A 19,870-nucleotide genomic window follows, 5' to 3' on the forward strand; every position below is an offset into this window, starting at 1 on the left:
AGGGCACAACAACAGGTTACAATGGAATTCAAAACAAAGCTCTCTCAAAGCTTACAACTATTCTGGGCACAGATGTGCTCTTTACGAAACTAAAGGACACGTAGCCAGGCTGCTAATAACCCTAATTACATAGATACATTATTACCAAAGCGTCAGTAAACAAAAACAAGAAGGCATGAGTGAGTGGGCAACAATAACAGCAAAAAGCCTGCAGGAAGAAATAAGTTGTTAATTGACCTTCAAGCAGAAAAAAATCTGATCAGAGGGATCAGCCCTTCCTTGCCAAAACAAAGAAACAGAAAGCAGCAAACTGTGCAGAAGGTGGCAAACAGAAGAGACGGTGTAAAGAGATGAGAGGAAATAAAATGAAGAGGGCATCTGGTGAAGGGTCTTGAAGACCAGAGATCTGGATTTGAAAGGAAGCAGGGGCCAACCTCCCTAGTTCTTCATAAGAATGAAGATAATAAAAATGAAACGTGATGATGACTTTTCGGTACTACAGATGAGTGGGAAGATGAATCCTTGGGAGAAAAATGGATATGCAGTCCTACAGTCACAGGTGTATTCAGGGCCAGGGAAATGAGAACAAAAGGGATAAATCTGAGGAGGAAAATGTTAAAAAAAAAAACTTGTAGAAAATAAAAGCCAAGAAAATGAAGGCGTTACAATAAAGTTTTAACCAAAGGGGACAGTTTGCCACAGGCTCACAGGATGATTAACTCTCAGCTGTCTGAAATCCTTTTGGTGATGCACCCTACTGGACAGAATATCCCAAAGAAGATTTAGCTAACGAAGACACTAAAAAGCATCCTTTTGGAGAAATACTTTATCAATTATTATAAATCTCTTTTTAACCTTATCATTCGTAAGTTAACTATTTCTTGATGACTTAAGAGTTACAATCATTATAAATAAAGTCTATCAAGGCGCCCTTTAAATAGTGACGCAAAGATTTCCCCTAAAGTAAATCACCCCGCAGCTAGACACCTACACTATGGAACCATCAACGACACTTTTCTCTAAAGTGTCTCACTTCCTCTAGAAGCCCTCTCCCTATCTCCTTCCCTCTGGGTTAAAGCATCTAAACGGACACTGATAAACACATTTCTCTCTAACCACATCTTGGAAACCAAATAATCAAGCTTGTTGTAACTGTACCTCATGTAAAAGTAAATATTCACTCCAGAATAAATTGTGAGAATTAAGTGTATGGTTTCCATGCTTAAGTACATCCTGGAAGATTTGTAGGGGTACAAGGCTAAAAGCAAGATTTGGTATCTTTTCCTGGAACAATCATTTTTTTTAATTTGGAGGAATCGGAAAAATGCATTTTTATATTAAAACACACATGGTTATATTATAGCCTAGGATACATCTTCCAAGAAATTTTAACAGAAAGTGTAAAATTTATAAAACATGTCATGTCTATAATGGACTGTTCTGGGCTGTGCCCTTAAACTTTTGGAAATTTCAGTGGAAAGGTTTTAAGAACTAACTTAAGTAGTCAAAAGACATGCGCTTTGTACCATCAATTTTTGCTATTGAATAATCTTTTTTCACTTTTTTATAATTCTCAACTAGGCTTCAGATAGGAGACCCTAGACTGCAGCCGAGTTACTGACAGCTGAGGTGTTACCTTTATAATAACTATCCACATTTTGTTTTCTGGCGCAAATAACTTAATGAAGATATCAAGGGATGTGGCTGGATAAGAATCCTTCCACGGTGATCCAGCCAAAGTAGTGCCACTGTTCCCATCAACTTGGGAGAGAGGAGAGGAAGGCAGTGAGGTGAGGCAGCAAGAAAAGCGAGGCTTTTCTCATCTATGTTACTAATGTAAGGACAGTTCCCAGTCCCTAAGGGTGTTGTGCAAAGAGATACAGCACACGAAGCCCCCGCCTATCAGAGCAGGCACGCCCTCCTGACTGGCTACCGCTCCTACGGTTAATCTAAGAGATTAACGAGCTAGCCTATGAAAATGCCTAAAAACCTTGAGCCGTAGCGATTACTCACACCTGACCAGTAAGGCTCAGAGAGGAAAAGTCATTTGCCCACAGTCACACAGCCTACTGCAGAACAGTATATAAACCAGGGTCTGACTCCACAGCCCATGTCTTCTTATGAAAGTCTAATCACCATGCATGTTGTCAGTCAAGAAAAATGTCACCCATGCAGCAACGTGGATGCTCCTGGAGAATGTCATTCTAAGTGAAGAAAGCCAGAAAGAGAAAGAAAAATACCATATGAGATTGCTCATATGCAGAATCTAAAAAACAAAAACATAAATACAAAACAGAAACAGACTCACAGACATAGAATACAAACTTGTGGTTGCCAAGGGGGTGGGGGGTGGGAACGGACAGACTGGGATATCAAAATGTAGAATAGATAAACAAGATTACACCGTACAGCACAGGGAAATATATACAAGATCTTGCTGTGGCTCACAGCAGAAAAAAATGTGACAATGAATATACGTATGTCCATGTATAACTGAAAAACTGTGCTCTACACTGGAATTTGACACAGCATTGTAAAATGACTATAAATCAATAAAAAATGTTAAGAAAAAGAAAAATGTCACCCAAACCAAGAAAAGGGAACATTTCATGAAATGTAAAAGGTTCACAGTGTCCAGAGCAAACAGTATAAGAAGGCTGAGAGGAAGGAAGCCTGGCCGCTGTAGCCTTGCTGGCTCTGGATGGAGAGAAGTAAGTTAACAGAGACTAAGGACGTACGAACAGCAGGGCACATCCAGTGAGAACACGGAGGAGAGGGACTAGTTACAGTGCCAACTCTCCGGAAGACAAGACTTGTCCTCTGGCAGAGGGTGAACCAGGAAGTCAAAGCTGAGCAGCAGTCCCTGAAATGTTCTTTCTGCTACTGACATTTTTCGATTACTCAGTCGTGATTTTTAGTATCTCAGAAGGGTTTTTAAAAAGGGCACCAGGAAACAATAGGCCAATGGCCCACATCCACGGATGAGCTCTAGGGGCCTCTGGAACCTCAAGCTATGGGCAAATTTTTATGTGCCCATGTTTCTGGGAAAAGGCTATGGTATGTATCTTTTATCATTTTCTAACTGAAGCCTGCAATCCTAAAGTAATTTAAAATCACTATCTAGTTTTGTTCTTAAGTTACGTGTTTTTTAAAGACGTTGAAAAAAGAAGCCTTCTCCAATCCTAAAGATCAACTGGGGTCGGACCTGGTACCAGAGAGTCAGGGCGCTCCGAGGTCGGGGAGAGGCTCTCCGCAATGGCAAGGGCGACCTTTGCAGGTCAGCCGTGGGCTGGCTGTGGAGCTCATGCTTTCCTACAATCCTTCCAGTTCCAAACACAGAAGAATTTTTAAAAATCTGTGTTCCTCCAAGTGTCTTCCCAGAAGTCCTCATTCTGAAGTAATGCATATGAAGGGCAACACACAGGAAGCACACGAATGACAGCGGTGGCTGTAGTTTTTGCATTATTATTACTACTACTATCACCCCCAGCAATGTTCAGAGAGCACTTACTCCACATGCTTGTGCTACTACCGAAGCTCTGTTAACAGAACACTATTTCCATTGAAACCTGGGAAAAGGTAAGTTGGCAGGGAACCTGAACAAGGAATTTTAAGAGCGAATCCTTTAAGCGGAAAGAAAATTCTAAAAATTCTAAATGAAATTAGCCACGGCCTCCAAATAAAGGAAACTGGGCTATCATGGGCCACTCCCTGCCCTAGACCCACAAATCCGCTTCATCTGGATATTGGAACCCTGGCAGAAATACGCCGTCAGCAACGACAGCCAGACTGTGTCAGCAGAGCAAGCCCAGCACAAGTGGAGAAATGGTCAAAATAAAGGAGGAAGTCGGGCTGCCGTACAGGCCCGAGTTAGAAGTAGACCCTGACCAGAGCACTGGCTGGTTTGCTGAAGTCCAATGTAATGAAACCAAACAGTCTTAGCAGTCATGGTAATACAGTTAGGGAAATAACAGATACATCAAACTCTTGTTCACCCTTTGCAGCATCAACTCTTGACCTAGAAAAGTGAGTGCAGTCATTAACAAGCTAAGCTGAGAAAGACGCATTTCAGGTTCTCTCCTCTCTTCACCTCCCCTAAGGGAGAGGTAACAGGTAAAGGAGAGATAAGGTAAAAGAAATCGTGTGAAGAAACCCAGGTGACAGGAGGAAGATAAAGGACGGCCCCAGGCACCAGTGATTTCCCCATCAGATGTTACCACTGATCAGCCTGTTTTTAGCTTTAAACGTCGGGGTAGTACATTTTTTTAAGTAATAAAAATGGAATTTAGGGAGTGTGCATAAAAAGCAGTCACAGCTTTGAAAAATATGAAGTGGGATGATTCTTGGACTGGATGACCTGAGAACTGAAGAGCACCTTATGCACTGTTCATTTCTTTGCTGTGATACCGTGCAGCAGTTACGTAAGATGCCATCGGGAGAAATGGGGTCATGGGATTCTATGTACTATTTTTGCAAATCCTTGTGAATCTATAATTATTTCAATATAAAAAGTTTTTTTAAAAGTACCTTGACCTAATTTAAATTCTATAGTGTGCTATATTAAAGACCAGAGTCTTCTGTGATTCCTTTGATAGAGCAGCAAGCTATAATTAAACCACAACATTTGAAGAGGTAAAAGGAACTGCAGACATCAGAAATTAATACTGTGTTTAGGAAATAAGTACTCACAAACTGGTACAACCTTTCTGAGCTTAACAGTCACTTTATAAAAAATATAAAGAGTATATACAGTATGATCCACAAAATTCCACTTCCAGAAACGTAACTCAGAAAGGAAGAATGCATAGAGCTAGTCAAAGAAAGAGAAAAAAAAAAAAGTTAAGAAAATAGCTTATAGACATGCGGCAGAGGGGAAAGGTAAGTTTAGGGAAATTCATAGCTTTCAGATCCTTGACTTTCCAAAAAAGTAAAATCACAAAAATACAAGGTCACATATAATATCTGCATTGAAAATTCATGTTTTAACAACAAAAAAATTCCATTTAAATATATCAGGACATTACTCTGAATTACTCCTCTGCTTTGTGTAGAGAAACACAAGTTTCATGCAAACGAGATACAAACCTGTGCTTTGATGATTTGCTAAATATATTATATTTTCTTTATTTTTTGGCAAATCTCCATATAGTAATATCTAAAAGATAAAAAAAGAGAAACATTACTTTGGTATTTTAAAACATGTACTACTATAACATAGAAAATATGACAATGTCAAAAAATTGGCAAATACATGATGTCATGACTATTCCCATCCGTGATCAACAAACATCAGATTTCTCTTGGGAGCCTCAGAGACCAGAAACAGCACGTTCATGAAGCACTTGTGCGTAGGGCAGGTTAATGGTCAGGAAGTAAGACAGAATGATCAGTGTCCTCATGACTTTTGGCTGACTGCTCACAACATCTGAAACACTGTTCATAAGTGACATGGTCCTTCAAAGAGCCTACAGTGTAGTGGAAGAGCCAGGCATGTAGATACTGACTGTGATGAGACATTATGCAAATCTTATTAAAATACAGTATATTTTACTTTAAAGAACTGGCAACTGCAGAGCAGCAGCAGCATTCTTAAGGTGCAACTTCAGCGGATGAGATGAAGGAAGGACCCATGAAATGAACAAAGGACTGGAGGTGTTTGGTGTGTCTGAGGTGCCCCTGGCAGTGTCACAGCCAGACACAGGCTGCCTGCAGCGTCGGTGAGCTGGACCTGAATGTAAACAGTCTTCTGAATGCCAAGCTGAGATTAAAACTTTACTTTCTACTGGGGACACTTGGTTCCATGATACAGAACAGAGGGAGTTAAGGATAAGGGGTTTCTAGGAAGGGAGGGCACTGCAAGACTGGGGGACACGGTACGCCTCCACTCTAGAAGTCATGTTTTCTTTACCTGGGTGGTGGGTACACAGGTGCTCCTTATATGAGTCTCTGAAGTTCTGTATGTCTGAAATCTTTCACAGTAAATTATTTAAAGAAAATGGGAGTATATTTTTAAAGACTTCAAAGGAAATGACTACGAACAGCGGTATTTTTTGATTCAGGGCATTTTTGTGTCTGTACCTTGTCATCACAGATCATTCAAGATTATGGATTAAATAAGTTAAGGTTTTTCAGATCTATCTTTTTAGATCTCCGCAGAGAGACACTTTTGGTCACCAACACTACTCGTTAATATCTTAACAGCAGAACAAAGAGAAGGACATGAAGCCAACATTGCTGGAGACAGACAGGACTAGGTGACAACGGTCTGGAGCCCAGGCCCTCAGACTGAGACTTCTGTTATCTTCCTCAGAAAACTGCAGTGCTATGCAGGCAACGTGTGTCTAAATATCTGCTCAGTGATTTTTTTCAAATTAATAAAGTTTATCAGAGCCAAACCCAAAAAACCCCGAACTAGTAGCTTTTGATCTACACAGAGTTAAAAAGTGCAGTCCTGGTTTGTGAGCAATCGCCATTCTTGCCAATGAGCCAGAAAGGCTTCGGGACCATTGGGTTTAAAGGGCTGCAGCTATTTGAGCTTAAGTTCCTTGGCTGGATAGTCACAACGAACAGCTGCATGCAGTTTATTTGATTCAACCTGAATGAATCCACTCTGGAGCCCGCCTGCCCCGCGCTGAAGGCGGCAGTGGAACCACCCAGGACACTCTCCTTCCCCTTTCTTGCTCCGAGCTTGATTAAGACTACAGCCTTTGAAGCTGGATGACAAACAAGCTATTAAACATTATTTTTTAGTTTCATTCTGGTAATTACTTCATAACGCAGACCTATACCAAAACATCACGATGGACACATTAAATAGGCATCATTTTTTTATTCGTCAAAAATATATAAACTGTTCTAAGTAGTAAAAATTATTCACAGAACTATGGTATCAGTCGTGTGGAAAACAGCGCTGCAAATTGCATCTTCTGTCAAACTAAATATATCCATTTTAAAATAAAATAAGCAAGGCGAGGGCAAAAAGGAAACCATAAAAATAAGCACAGTCATCTAGTGTCATGATGAACAGTTCCCAGCGGTGGGTGCAGTCGGTGCACGCTCCGCCCCGGCCAGCGTCTGGCCACTATCTGGCCCCCGCCCCCCGCGCCACACCTCTGGAGGCGGGGGCGCGCCCCGACCACGCGGCCTCGCGCGGTGGCCCGTGATCGGCCAGCGGCACCAGCAGCTCGAGGAGATTCCACACCTCCACCGTCTGGGCTCAGTTCGCATGCTGCGCACCACGCTGGCCTGGAAACGCCACGGTTCGCTACTCTCGTGTAAGCATGAGCCGAGGGGCTGTGCGGGAAAGCCAGCCCTGCAGTCCCTCTCGGGCTCACTGACCTCCCCCAGCCCGCTGCCCTTTGTCCGGGTGACACCTAGCCCCCCGAGGGATTCCAGCCGCCTCTTAGTTTTCCCTTCTTTGCTGTGAGGCCCCGGTAAAAGTATGAACATGTAAAACATTAAAATACTTTAAAAATATTGACATCAATAAAATTTGTATGCCTTTTCTCCTGTTAACCTGGCTTTTGTTAATATAATTTGCACGCCCAGCCACAGAACATTTTACCTCGTCTAAGCTGCAGCATAATAGTCACTAAGGACATTGGCAGGGGTGTTCAACTTAAATTACGACGTGGCTGTGAATCCTAGTCCATCACCTTACTGACTACGTGAACTTGAGCAAAAGTATCTAACCTCCTCATATCTATTTTTCACCTGCAAAATGACTGCAGTAATAGTAACTGCTCCCCACAGGGTTGCAGTGAAGTAAATGAGACTGTGTAGACTGCTTCACACAACTCCTGGATCATAGTAACTATCCCCCCAAATATTCAGTTATATTATTATTATTATTATCCAATAAAATGAAATCATTTACACAAAACTGTTAAATTAATGGATACGAGAAAGAGTTATATCATTTCTCTTCCTTAAAAATGGTTGCTGATTATGTAGAAACGCAGCTCTCGAGAATTTCAGTGTAAATAAGACTGCATATGTAATTTATACTCTATGTTTATACTCATTTGAAATGAATTTTTAAGTGTACTTCTGTGCCAATGAAATCCATCATTTCAAGATTAAGTACAAGATTTCTACTGGAATGCACACAAAAACAATGGTCTTTTTCTGACCAATCTGAAACATTTCACTGAAGAGGAAAGTTGTGAAGACCCTCTGAAACAAGGTTAAAGTCATTTGTCTAATAATCGGTTATGCAAAAGTAATTATTACACGACACTTCAGCGGACCCCTACAAAGCACAAAGCTCTTGTTATTCATTTGTCATGTTCGGTCTCTTGGTACCGTGCTTTATCACAGGGTGTATTTTTCCTGAGCATCTACAATGGACCAGTCAGCGAGCTAAGCAGCTTCACGTATTACCTCATTTCGCCGTTAAAGCAACATGACAGTAAGTATTCCAGCTAAGGATGAGACTGCGGAGTCGAGAAGCTGACCTATTCAGGTTGATACAGAGTACAGCAAAGAACTAGGAATTACACCCAGGTTTCTCACCTAAGACCCAAAAATCTTTTGACGCTAACAAACTATTATCTGCAAAAATTCCAAATAAAAAATGTCAAATGAGAAGGTTTCTCATATTCAGAAGCTTATGTAATTTTTTCACTTTGAACATTAACCTCAAGGAGATAAGAAACTCACGACAAAAAAAGTAAAAACTGACATAAAATACTTTCCTACAGAAATAGAAATTAAGAATGCGGGCAAAGCATTATGCAAGCTCAGGAAGGGCTGGCATTCACCTGACATACAAGAAGCAACTCACTCAGTGACCACTTGCACTCAGCTGTGGTTCTCCTGTACTTCCTCAGTTCTTTGCTCATTTTGGTACTTTGTAACTTATCCTGTTGTAGTCAGTTAAAAAACAACTGACTTCTTTCTAACTGCTCAACTACGTGTGTTACTTGAGATGAGAGGCATTTTCATTTTTCTTTTTTTAATAGAGGTACTGGGGATTGAACCAACACTGCGCATGTGCTCCACCAACTGAGCTATTCCCCACCCCCAAGAGACCATTTCATCCACCAAAACTAGCTCCCAGCATGTGGTTAGCACTAACATGACCCTCCTTTCCAGGTATCGCCCCCCTCCCTTCTTTCTGCTTCCAGATATCACACTTAGACACGCGCACCGCCCTCTAAATTCCCAGGCAACACTTGCTTACTTGCAGTTTTCATGGCCAGTTCCTACAAAGAAGCAGAGGAAACAAAATAAACCTTACAGAATCACTTACTTAAAAAACTGCAAGAAGTACAGGTTTTTACTGACAAGTAAACAAAGGTTTCTCTGTATTGCCTGCTGTCCTGGAATTCGCTTCTGTAACGCCTCTGACCTTCTCAGGCTGACTGCTAAGGGTGGAGTGCATGTTTCTTCCTCCTCTATTAAAAAGGCAAACTGACTCACTAGACCTGTAGACCCTGTTAGATCAAAACCTGTCGACTAGCAAGGGCATTCAGAGCCTCACCTCTTAAAAGGTGAGATTCACCTACATTTCCAGAAGCACAGATCAGTACTGCTGTCCAGTGCTCTGCCCTTTTGTTGAAAGGGAACAAGCAAGCCAAGTCACCCTCCCCTTTCTTGCCGCCTCTAAGGGGCTACAATCTTGGAAATGGGACAATAACTATATTTAAATACGTTAATGTTATGTTAATATTACACATGAATGTTACATATAAGTGATTCTGACTTTGAGATGGGGTGAGATCATGACAGATGAGGAAAAGCGGGGCCCTGAGTTGGAAGAACGCATACAGAGTGGTCCAAAGGCATGCTGTTGAGGATGTGTGATTTGGGGAGGGCTGGGGAGGAAGCGGCTGGGCTACAGTGAAACCAACAAATGGAAAAGCTGGCCAGGGCAGAATTTAGACAGCCTGAAACGCCATGCTTAGGAGCCTTCATGTTTACTCAGTTAGCCGTCGAGAACCTCTTCTCCTGAAACACACTATAGTACTCCCGCTTGAAGTAAAAACGCAAAAAGTAGTTCATAGCAATTGATACAGCCTTCCTGAATAACCAAGTCATATTATCTTTGTGTCATAGGGCTAATAAACATAAACACTCCAAGTTCAGTACTGTCCTCCACTGTAACTGCCAGTGTGTTTCCCAGTGTGAGTATCTTGAGAGCAGGGATGTTATTTCAACCAATGTAGCCACACCACCTAGCAAAGCATCTTTGGAAAACAGACCCTGAAGCTAGGCTGCTTTGGACTGAATCCTGGCTTGACCACCACAAACGTGAACCATGCGTGCCTTAGTTCTACAGTCTGTAAAATGGGAGGAATGGTGCATATCCTGTGAGGATGAAATGACTTTACAAAATACAGTGGTACCTGGTACACAGTCAGCACTCACTAAATGCCAGGTTTGCTGCTCACCCCATCCTCTCCACTCCCTACCCAAAGCCCCATCAGCTACCTCTACATACATCTGGGATTCTCTTCAGTCCCTCCACGCCCACACTTTCCCCCACTCTGACCATCACCTCTCGCCTGGATTACCACAATACTTCCCCAACGGCCCTTTTTCAGAGCTCAAGGCATATGTCACTTACTTGCTCAGGCAAGTTTCCCCAAACTCCAACCTCCACCCACTAGGTGAATGAAGTCACAGAGCACAGCCCATTTGAGCCTTCGTGTTATTTTTTGTGTCCCACTAGAATGTGAGTGCCATGAGGGCAGGGACCTTGTCCCTGTGTTTCTTCACTCTACCCCAGAGTCCAGCACGGGGCCTGGAACACAGGGCACACTCCCACACCAGACGAGGGAATGAAGACTGGGTTCTGAGAAGTTACTACTTTGTTTTGGATTGTCTATTAACATTAACCTCTGTTTAAGAAACCATAATACAATGAGAAAATATTAAAGGAAAAATTAACTTCTAATTCCATTTAAGAAGGGCCAACTCTTAGCATATTCCCTCCTACAAAATTAGGCATATTTATGTAAGAGGAAAAGTAAATTATGTACAGAGAGAGAGTCAAATTTTCTTTTGTTTTCCAACATCATGGCGCAGAGGTGTCCCCATGCATCACGAGTATATCCAGTGCTACTGTAGAACCCATCCAAGAAGTCAATTTAATGGAGAAGGAGATTTCCCACAATTCATACATTTATTTAAAAGCTCTTGGCAGAAATCTGAAGTTACACACCTAACTGTTGCACACCTGGGAAAGGCGTGTGTAGGCATGGGAAAGTTTAATTTTCTGAAAATATTTTGGCAGTGTTTGAATATTTTATTGCACCTGTGACATAAAACAGAAAAATAAGATATTTTTAAAAATCATATACAGATGCAACCTAAAATAACTGTCTTGCTCACAGTCCAGGATTTATATTTATAGAAAGTATAAAAACAAGGTTCTAATTACATTCCTCTAAGATTTTCTTATAAGTCCACACCTACTCCCTGGCCAGACTTACAATGCGCTAGACTGGAATCAGATTTGATTGAGAAATGTTTAATTTCCTCTACCAAAGGTTTGTGTCATTCTACTTAAATGCAGCAGCACCCCAAAATCTGCTCCAATCTGCTATCCCGAGTTAAACTGAAGTAAGTAATCGAAAGACCTTTAAGGTCTTCATGTGGTTGATAAATAAGGAGAGGGGAAAAAAAGATACAAGCAACAACAATTTATATTCTGTTTAGAACTAAATCTATTTAGGATTACTGATATTTGAGAAGCATCTGGGCAACATTTCAGCAGAAATGCAGAAAGAATTCAGACATGATAAAAAAGGGCTGGACTTGTGAGGTCTCTTCTCTGATTTTAAATAAACATGTTTCATTCTAATAGTTCAGCTGCTTTTACAGCAAGATACAGAATACAAATTTAACTCATTAAGAGTTTAGGACTATTTTGGAGGAAACAATACCACCAAAAGAAAGAACCAGTTATAAATGGCCTCTAGATATGAAGGCTTTGAGGGTTTCTGAGGAACTTGAAACAATCTTTCAAGTAAAAGTATGAAATATTAGAGAAGTTCAAAATATGCTAACTGAACACATCATATAAACATCAAAATCTTACTCAAATTCTATTTCTTCCTTCTAATGTTATTAGAACTATTTTATACTTGAAGCCGATCAGCTGAAAAATAAATTTAGTTTATATCTAATTTCACACTTGCTTGTTATCATGTATCATGTTAGCATTTGGGGAAGAAGGAATTAGCAAACAGAGCCATTAGTGTAAAACACATTTTAAAGTAAATCAGTTGTCACCAACTGATGTAAGCAGGAAGCAAATGGTGACTAAAATATTTAGAACGTATTAAAGAGGAGGTATGTTTCACATCACTAGATACGTTCGCCTGCAAATATCAATGACCACTTCTTGGTATATTCTAGCAGGAGAAAGAGCAACCAAAAAAATTTTTTTAATAAAGAAAAACGAATTCTGACATTTAGAAGATTATCACTGGATACTGGTTCTTCATGCATTTATAAAAGGATGTCTGATGGACCTCAAGTATAATTTAAAATGTTATTTAATGTTAAGTCCCTTGATGAAGTTTGTTAGGAATTCTAGAACTGAGGGCCCACTCATCATCAACAGATTAAACTTTTTAAAAACCACATGCTGAGAAGTCAACCAATAAATTGGAGGTCTGTATTGAACAGACATGGGGTTAAGATACAGAATTTCAGAAACACTGTGAAATTTTACATCATTTTTTAAAGTAAGAAACTTGCTAAATACAAATTACTTCAATGGTATATGTGTTTACAAGACATAGGACATGTTATATGCTATTATCTAAAATAAAATAATCCACCATATGTAGAATTCTTTTTCTAAGAATTAAATGACTTTGTCATGTGTTCTGAATCTGTATCCTAGCCCACGCCAGCTGTCATATGAAATTAAATACTTTTCATGATGAAAACCATACATTTAGACAAATGTGGCAAAGAACAGAGTGGGGAAATGATTGTTCTGAATTAGTGAAAATTTTAAATAAGGACAATTTTAAAATTCAATTATCAGGAAACCATAGGATCTGGAAAATCTTTCTTTCCTAGGAAACACTTACAGATACTAATTTAAATGGAGGCCCTGGCTTCTCCCGGTTCCCTTCCCCCAAACCTCCAACTGGGGCAAACTCAGTCTTCTAGGATCGTCAGCAATGTAACTGCAAATTCAGAATAGTAGCTGGTGGACAAGAGGGTGAAAGCAGCTGCTCTAGGGAAAATAAGACAAGAAAAAAAAGTCATCCCACCCAAACCGCCACACCCCCACCAAAAAAGAAGAGGACTAACTAGATAAGGAATAAACAAGAAATGGACCTTTTTTCTTTTTCCAAATTGGGAAATAAAAGGAAAATTCCCAATTGTTTTTGTGTAAGAGACTTCAAACACTTAAAGTTAAGGGGGCCTTCTACTTTTGCTTGTTTTACAAATTTAATCTACAAATCCAATCTCCATAAAGAAAGTAACAGAAAGAAAGTAATCAGACAAAAGATTAGACACACATTTAAGCCTAGTCAAAGTTGGCAAGAATTTTATCTATGCTAAGGCTTCTACAGAAACAAATGTATTAATTTCCTCGCCCAGCTTTCACTTATACTGGAGAAGAATGCAACAGTTGTACTTTTTGTCCAAATAGAAACATCAGTCTGTTTCAAGAGGTCTCCGATTTCTAAAAGCGCACTTTTGAGTTCCATCAATAGCATTTTCTTGGACTAAACGCCAGTAACATTCAACTGCTTGCCCTACTTAAATGTTCATCTGCACTTAACTTCTGAGCAACAAGAGAGACAGCTGAAAAGGAAGGGAAGAGGGGGCAGCTGACCTCACTTGTACCTCAAAACAACGTTACTGCAACTACCTAGTGATCTTGGGGTACCTGTAAGGAAGCATCCGGCCGAACCCTAAGTAAGAACGTGAAACTCGCCCCAGGGTTGGAGGATGGGGTAATGGCACGTGTTCCTGGGGCCGGATCTGCCCCGGAGCGCCGAACGACCCCACACTAGTCGGAGGTGCAGGCTGGTTCGGAGCTGGGAGGTGCGCCTGCGCCCCCGTGGGACCGAGAGGGAGGGAGGGGCGGCAGGTGCGGCGGGCGGGCGCGGAGGGCAGGCAGAGCCTCACCTGCACCCCGGTGTAGTTCTCGAAGAAGAAGAGCACCATGCTCTGATAGATGCAGTAGAGCCGGTCGTCCACCGCCTGGTAGAAGCGGGAGGGCAGGAAGGCGGAGAGCAGCCGCCAGGCCCCCCAGGCCAGCACGTAGGTGGGGGCTGTGCCCAGGAGCACGGCGGCCGGCAGCACGCAGCGCATCGAGTACATGTGGAGCACCAGGGACAGCAGCATCTTCCCGGCTCCGCGCGCACAATGCTCGGCTGGCTCCTCCCAGCCCGGCCGCCTCGCGGCCCTCAGCTGGCGGCCAATCACCGGGCCGGGCCGGGACCAGCCGCCGCCGCCGCCGCCGCCGCCCCCTCACCTCCGCGGGCCGCCGGCCACACCTGAGACGCCCTGCCCGCGCCGGATCCGGCTTCCGCCCCCAGCCGCATGGACCGCGCCGCCGCCGGGGGGTGGACGGGCGGGCGAGGGAGGCGCCGGCGCGCTGTTCGCGGCTGCGAGGCGAGGGGATGCCGCGGCCCTCGGGGGCTCGGTCGCTCAGGATCGCTTACACCCCATGACCCTCGCCCGTCACCCTCTGCCCCTGCTGGGGGCGGGGCTCCGCGCCAACAACACGCCTCCTGATTGGCCGTCCGTTGCCATAGTCCCCCGCCGGGGGCGGGGCTTCGCGGCAAGGTCATGTCTCTTGACTGGTCGAGTGCGGCTGACGGTTGACGCGCAACTGCCTCCGGGACGCGCGGGCTGCCCGGCTCTGGCTACTGCGCATGCTCCAAAGCCTGGCGTCGCTGCGGACGCGGGAAGGGAGGTGGGGCCTGGCGGGCGGAACCGGGTGAAGGTGGGTGCGGGCTCACGAGGGTCCCCGGCGGCCGTGACCCCGTCTCGGTCGGACTCAGCGCGGGTTAGCTGGAGGGGTCGCCCCAGTTGTTTACACACTTGGGGGCCTCTGGGCCTGGGATGCGCCCTTTGGCCGAGGCGTCCCCTTCCGTGGGGCGCGTAGGTGACGCGGGGGTCCCTGGGCTGAGCGGCAGCCTGGCCTTCCCGCCCCGGAGGGCTCATGCCGGCAGCAAGGGCTTGTCAGGCCCACTGCGGGACCGCCGGCAAGACAGCCGCTGGAGCAGTTACAGCAGTGCGGTGAGCGCTCTCAGCTCCCGTCCTGGGCATCGGGCCAGGCTCGCCTTCCTTATCAAGGGGCTCCCACCCGTCCGCCTTCCCGGCTCATTCCTCTTCTCCCCGGCAGGTGCATGGAACCCCCCATTCCTTCCCTTCACTCGGCGCTAGGGTGTTTCGCAGTCAGGCCCCTTTTGTCTTCCATCACGATAATGGTAGTAAGTTTACGCACACCTGGACAGCCGTTTTACAAGGTTCTTCCCACACTGTTTGTCAGATTTTTTCAAATTCACTCTTGTTTCCCTTCCCCAGGGTCTGGCTCTTTAACTTCTTTCTGATTTTTTATGTAGAGCCTCATATTTTTGTGTGGTTCTTGAAAGTACTTTGCCTGTGCGTGTAGAATAAAGTACTGACATGCTTTTGTGACCTTGATAAAAATGTAGGAAGGCAGGGAAGCTACTTTATTGATGTAAAAACAGATCCAAAGGCCTTCTGAATCCTTCTATTGCCATTTAGCTACAGTGGTGTAGATTACTGTGTAACCCTTTGCAGTGACAGTTGCGCTTCAAAAGAAGGCCAGATGCTTTAAGTGAGAAAAAAAAAAGAAGTTTTCTGAATGTAGCTTTATGCGGGAACGCATTTTAGTGGAAAATTCGAATCAGGGCCAGGATGGCAGCTATTTTCTCTGACTGCCTATACTTACTTGACATCATGTAACGATTGGTAAATGGTGACCTTGCCAATGGGACAAAGCCAGGTGAATAGAGAATTTGCCCAAGGATTAAGTGTTTAGATAGGTATGTTGCCAACAGGAAGCATTACACAGTAGAAACGTTTTTCAGTGAGGTTTCCCCTCTTTCTGGGGGAAGTACTGCCCTGTACTGTGAGACCTCATTTTGGAGGGAAAAAGTCATGGGTGTGGATAATGGACACCGCCAGTGCTGTTCATGCTTCCTTTATCTGAGACCAGACATACCTACAGTTAGAATATTTATGAACAGATAAAGCCAGTTCAGTGTTCACATTACAGTCTGTATACATGAAGTCAGTAAATGTGTGTGATGTGTGTAAATATGTTACTTCCTGTTAATTACCCCCTTATTGCTGTTAGTCACCGAGTTGTAAAGTTTTGTGCTGTGTTTTGGCATAGGGTACTGAGAACTCAAGCCTCTCATATCTCTTGTTAAATCCAAACCCGTCCCCCACCTACTCGACTGTTGCAGTGCTCTCCAGTCTCCTTTCTCCCTTCTGACAGTCCCAGACTGACCCTGTCTTCTGCCTGCCCACCTGCCCCAGGTGTAATCAGCCCACCTCCTCTGCCTCTACTTCCTTACCTTGTACATTTTTTAACCCCTTGCAATCTGACTTCCTTTTCCACCACTCGACTGAGACGGTTGTTTTCAAAGAGCACACCTAGCTTAGCCTGCACACAGTGGCTCTGGGGTCTAATGGTGAAAGGCTGCATTCAGCAGGGAGTTAAGTGTAGGGTGAGTTTTGTGAAAAAGGGGAGGTTCGTGGTACTCTGGGGACATATACTAAGGAGATCTCATTTAGTTTGGGCACTTATCTAAAATTACTTTTATCATAAGTTTAGTTACAAAAGAAAGAAACTCTGTTGAGTTGTAAGTGAAATTCTAAAGTGATTACAGAAATCTTTCAAATGGACCCCATAGTGATTTCATACCACCATACCCATTTAAAAACTACTTCTGGATCTGTTTTTACATTGATCTTTTGTCTCCTTGAAAACATTCGCATTGCACTTCCACCACATAATTGTACCCTAATGGAATATTAATTATGCTTCCAAGTCTTTTATTGACCAGACTGTATCATCAGGGTCCTAAGAGTTAACATTCCTTCTGGATTGAGCTATGACCATTGTTAGCAATATGCAATTTAATCAATGTATATCAGAAAATCTAATAATTATTGTAAATAAAGGTAGAGTTTTATTGGAAATGCCTTTCTTAGTGGTGACTTAATTTGAAGAAATTGTCAAATTAAGCTTTGGTGTCCTAAGGTTATTATACTTTTCCACCTCAGTGCAGGGCAGTATAGTAAGATTGGGCCGGGCCAAGTGGGCAGGGCCTTTGGAAAAGGCAAGGTGGGTCTGGACTCCAGGAGTCTGCTCAGGCAGATCCATTTTAGGAAAGCTGAGCATCTGAAAATAGAGTCCCTTAAACTCCTCATTCTTACATATTCTCAAGGATACCGATGGCCCGATTTGAAGATTTGAAAGTAGAGAAAGTATGAGGGACCAGGGGAGGAGCTAGGGATGCTGGGTGTTGAGTGAGGAAAAGGGAGACAGGCAAGAACCAGAAGACAGTCTTAGGAGACATGAAAAGGATTTTGGACTTTACCCCAAAGATCCTGGGAAGATACTAAATGGTTTTAAAGAGGGAAATGAATGATTAAATTTGATTTTTTTTAAAGGTGTTCCAGGCAGTGTGGAGAGTAGATTGGAAGCAGTTTCAAGATTGTTGCTAGACCCCCAGCTGGAGACAGTGGTGGTGTAGACTTTGATAGTGACCGTGTATGGAGAGCGAGAAGTGAGTTCCTCGTGTACAGCTTTTTTTGGAGGGAAGTTTGGCAGTATTGCCTAAAAGTGGACAGATTCTGAATCAAGAAGTCTGCTTAATTGAACATCAGTAACAATGCTTACATGAATACACAAAGATGACACATAAAATGCTATGCAGCAGTTAAAAGAACAAGTAAGCCTGAATGTAACGTCAGAGATCTCCAGGTTAGGTGAAAAAAGCAAGTTGCTGGATAACTCATGCACTATTATCCCATTTCTGTAAAAAAACAAAACAATGTCTTTCTAGATGCAGACATCCAGAAACGCCTGATGACATTGGTTTTCTCAGGAGAGGGGAAGTAAGGTCACATGAAGGTCAGCTAGACTTCCTGTATTTTCAAGTTTTTACAAAGAAATACTGACTCAACAAATATGTACCCAGTGGTACACACCCCACCCACTTCACCCTGGTGTCAGGGATAGAGAGCAGATAAAGGCCCTGAGGTCACGACACTTTCGGTCTAGGGTGGGGCGGTGGGATTAATTTACTACCTAGCAAATACAAATGAGTAAAGGAGAAAAATAAGCAAAGAGATGCCCTGTGCAGGAGACAGCTAGCAGGCGGGATCCCGGAGAGTTACTTGACCTTGGTGATGAGGAGGGGGAGGGGTGAAGAATGCCTTCCCAGTTTCAGGCTTGAGTAATGGGGGAATTTGGTTTCTGCTACTATGGGGTGGAAACAGGAACTTCCTCAGCTGGTGCAGAGGAGCGCCCTTTAAGAAAAAGGACACGTTTACAAATACAAAATTGGATTTGAACATGTGTATTTCTTTAGAATGCAACAGGGCAGTGGGTAGAGTGCATGCCTAGCATGCATGGGGTCCTGGGTTCAATCCCCAGTACCTCCATTAAAAATAAACCTAATTACCTCTGCCCCCTGACAACAAAATAAAAAAATTAAATTGCTTGATAAAAAAAGAAAAATTCACAAAAAATAGATATTTTTCACAAGCTGACATACCACAAAAATTAACTATTCAGATAACATTTTATTATGTAACTATCATGGATCAGTGATAAAGTATACCTTTGTTTTGATTATGAAAACCATTTTATATTTTCTACACAGAAAAATAATAGCCTTTCTAGCACGATAGATGGAAACTTGGTTTTTAACACTGATCGTCAGGGTGCGTAATATTCAAACTCACACTATGACTTTAATACGTACTTAAGGAAACTCCAGGTTTACTTTTTGAGGTGGGTGGTGCGAAAGAGAAGACCACTAGTGGGACCTCGACAAAAGCATTCTAAAGTTCATGTAGGAAAAACAACTCAAAAGTTTTGGAAGAGGAGGAATACTGAGCCTTGCAGACAGAATGATGGCCATCCCATCCAAAGGCGTCCACATAATTTCTGGAACCTGTGAATCTGTTAATTTGCCTGGCAAGGGAGCATTTGCGGCACAGATGGAATTAGGGTTGCCAATCAGATGACCGTAAGGCGAGAACCCTGGGTTATCCAGGTGGGACCAATGTGGTCACCAGGGACCTTCAAAGTGGGGAGGGAGGCGTGGAAGGAGTGCGGACCAATGCCCAGCCTGCGAGGGGGCCTGGGCTTACCCACTTGGGCTTTGAAGATGGAGGGCCAGCCCGGGCCAAGTAAGGAGGGCAGGCTCAGGGCCGAGCAGACCACAGTGCCAGCTGTCACCTCCAGCCCCGGAAGGACACTGCCCTGCTCCGTACCTTGGCTACTCCAGAAAGACCCGTTTTGGACTTCTGACCTCAGAACTGTAAGTTAAACTGATGTTAAGTTTCTAAATATGTGGTAATTTTTGTAGCAACAAAAGGAAACTAATATACAGAGTGAGGGAGTTTTCCAGTAGGTACCAAAACACCCTGTAAAGCTGCAGTAAGAATTGAGTTACTAATGAGGAAACAGATGGCTCAGTGGGGCAAAAGAGCCCAGAAACTCAACGTGTGTGTGTGTGTGTGTGTGTGTGTGTGTGTCTGTGCGTATTTTGTATTGTCTTCTGAAAGCAGCATTTAAAAATCTGAGGGGAAAGAATGAATTAGTCAAGAAATGTCAGTACATGTGTATATTCTGGGGAAACGTTACGAACGTTGGGGGATATGTTATAACCTA

General features: G+C 43.3%; 1 protein-coding gene across 1 annotated transcript in view; it reads right to left on the reverse strand.

The window, feature by feature from the left end:
- Positions 1–14,533, reverse strand: part of AGPAT5 (1-acylglycerol-3-phosphate O-acyltransferase 5) — a 35,363-nt gene extending 20,830 nt beyond the window's left edge. The window contains exons 1-2 of the mRNA XM_006197963.3: positions 14,107–14,533; positions 5,086–5,155 (exon numbers count right to left, since the gene is read on the reverse strand). Of these exons, the coding sequence (XP_006198025.2) occupies positions 5,086–5,155; positions 14,107–14,325 (289 nt within the window). The 5' untranslated portion in view covers positions 14,326–14,533. The remainder of the gene's footprint in view (positions 1–5,085; positions 5,156–14,106) is intronic.
- Positions 14,534–19,870: the final 5,337 nt, after the last annotated feature.

This window comes from Vicugna pacos, chromosome 26 (genome assembly GCF_048564905.1).
Source record: "Vicugna pacos chromosome 26, VicPac4, whole genome shotgun sequence".
Lineage (NCBI taxonomy): Eukaryota > Metazoa > Chordata > Mammalia > Artiodactyla > Camelidae > Vicugna > Vicugna pacos.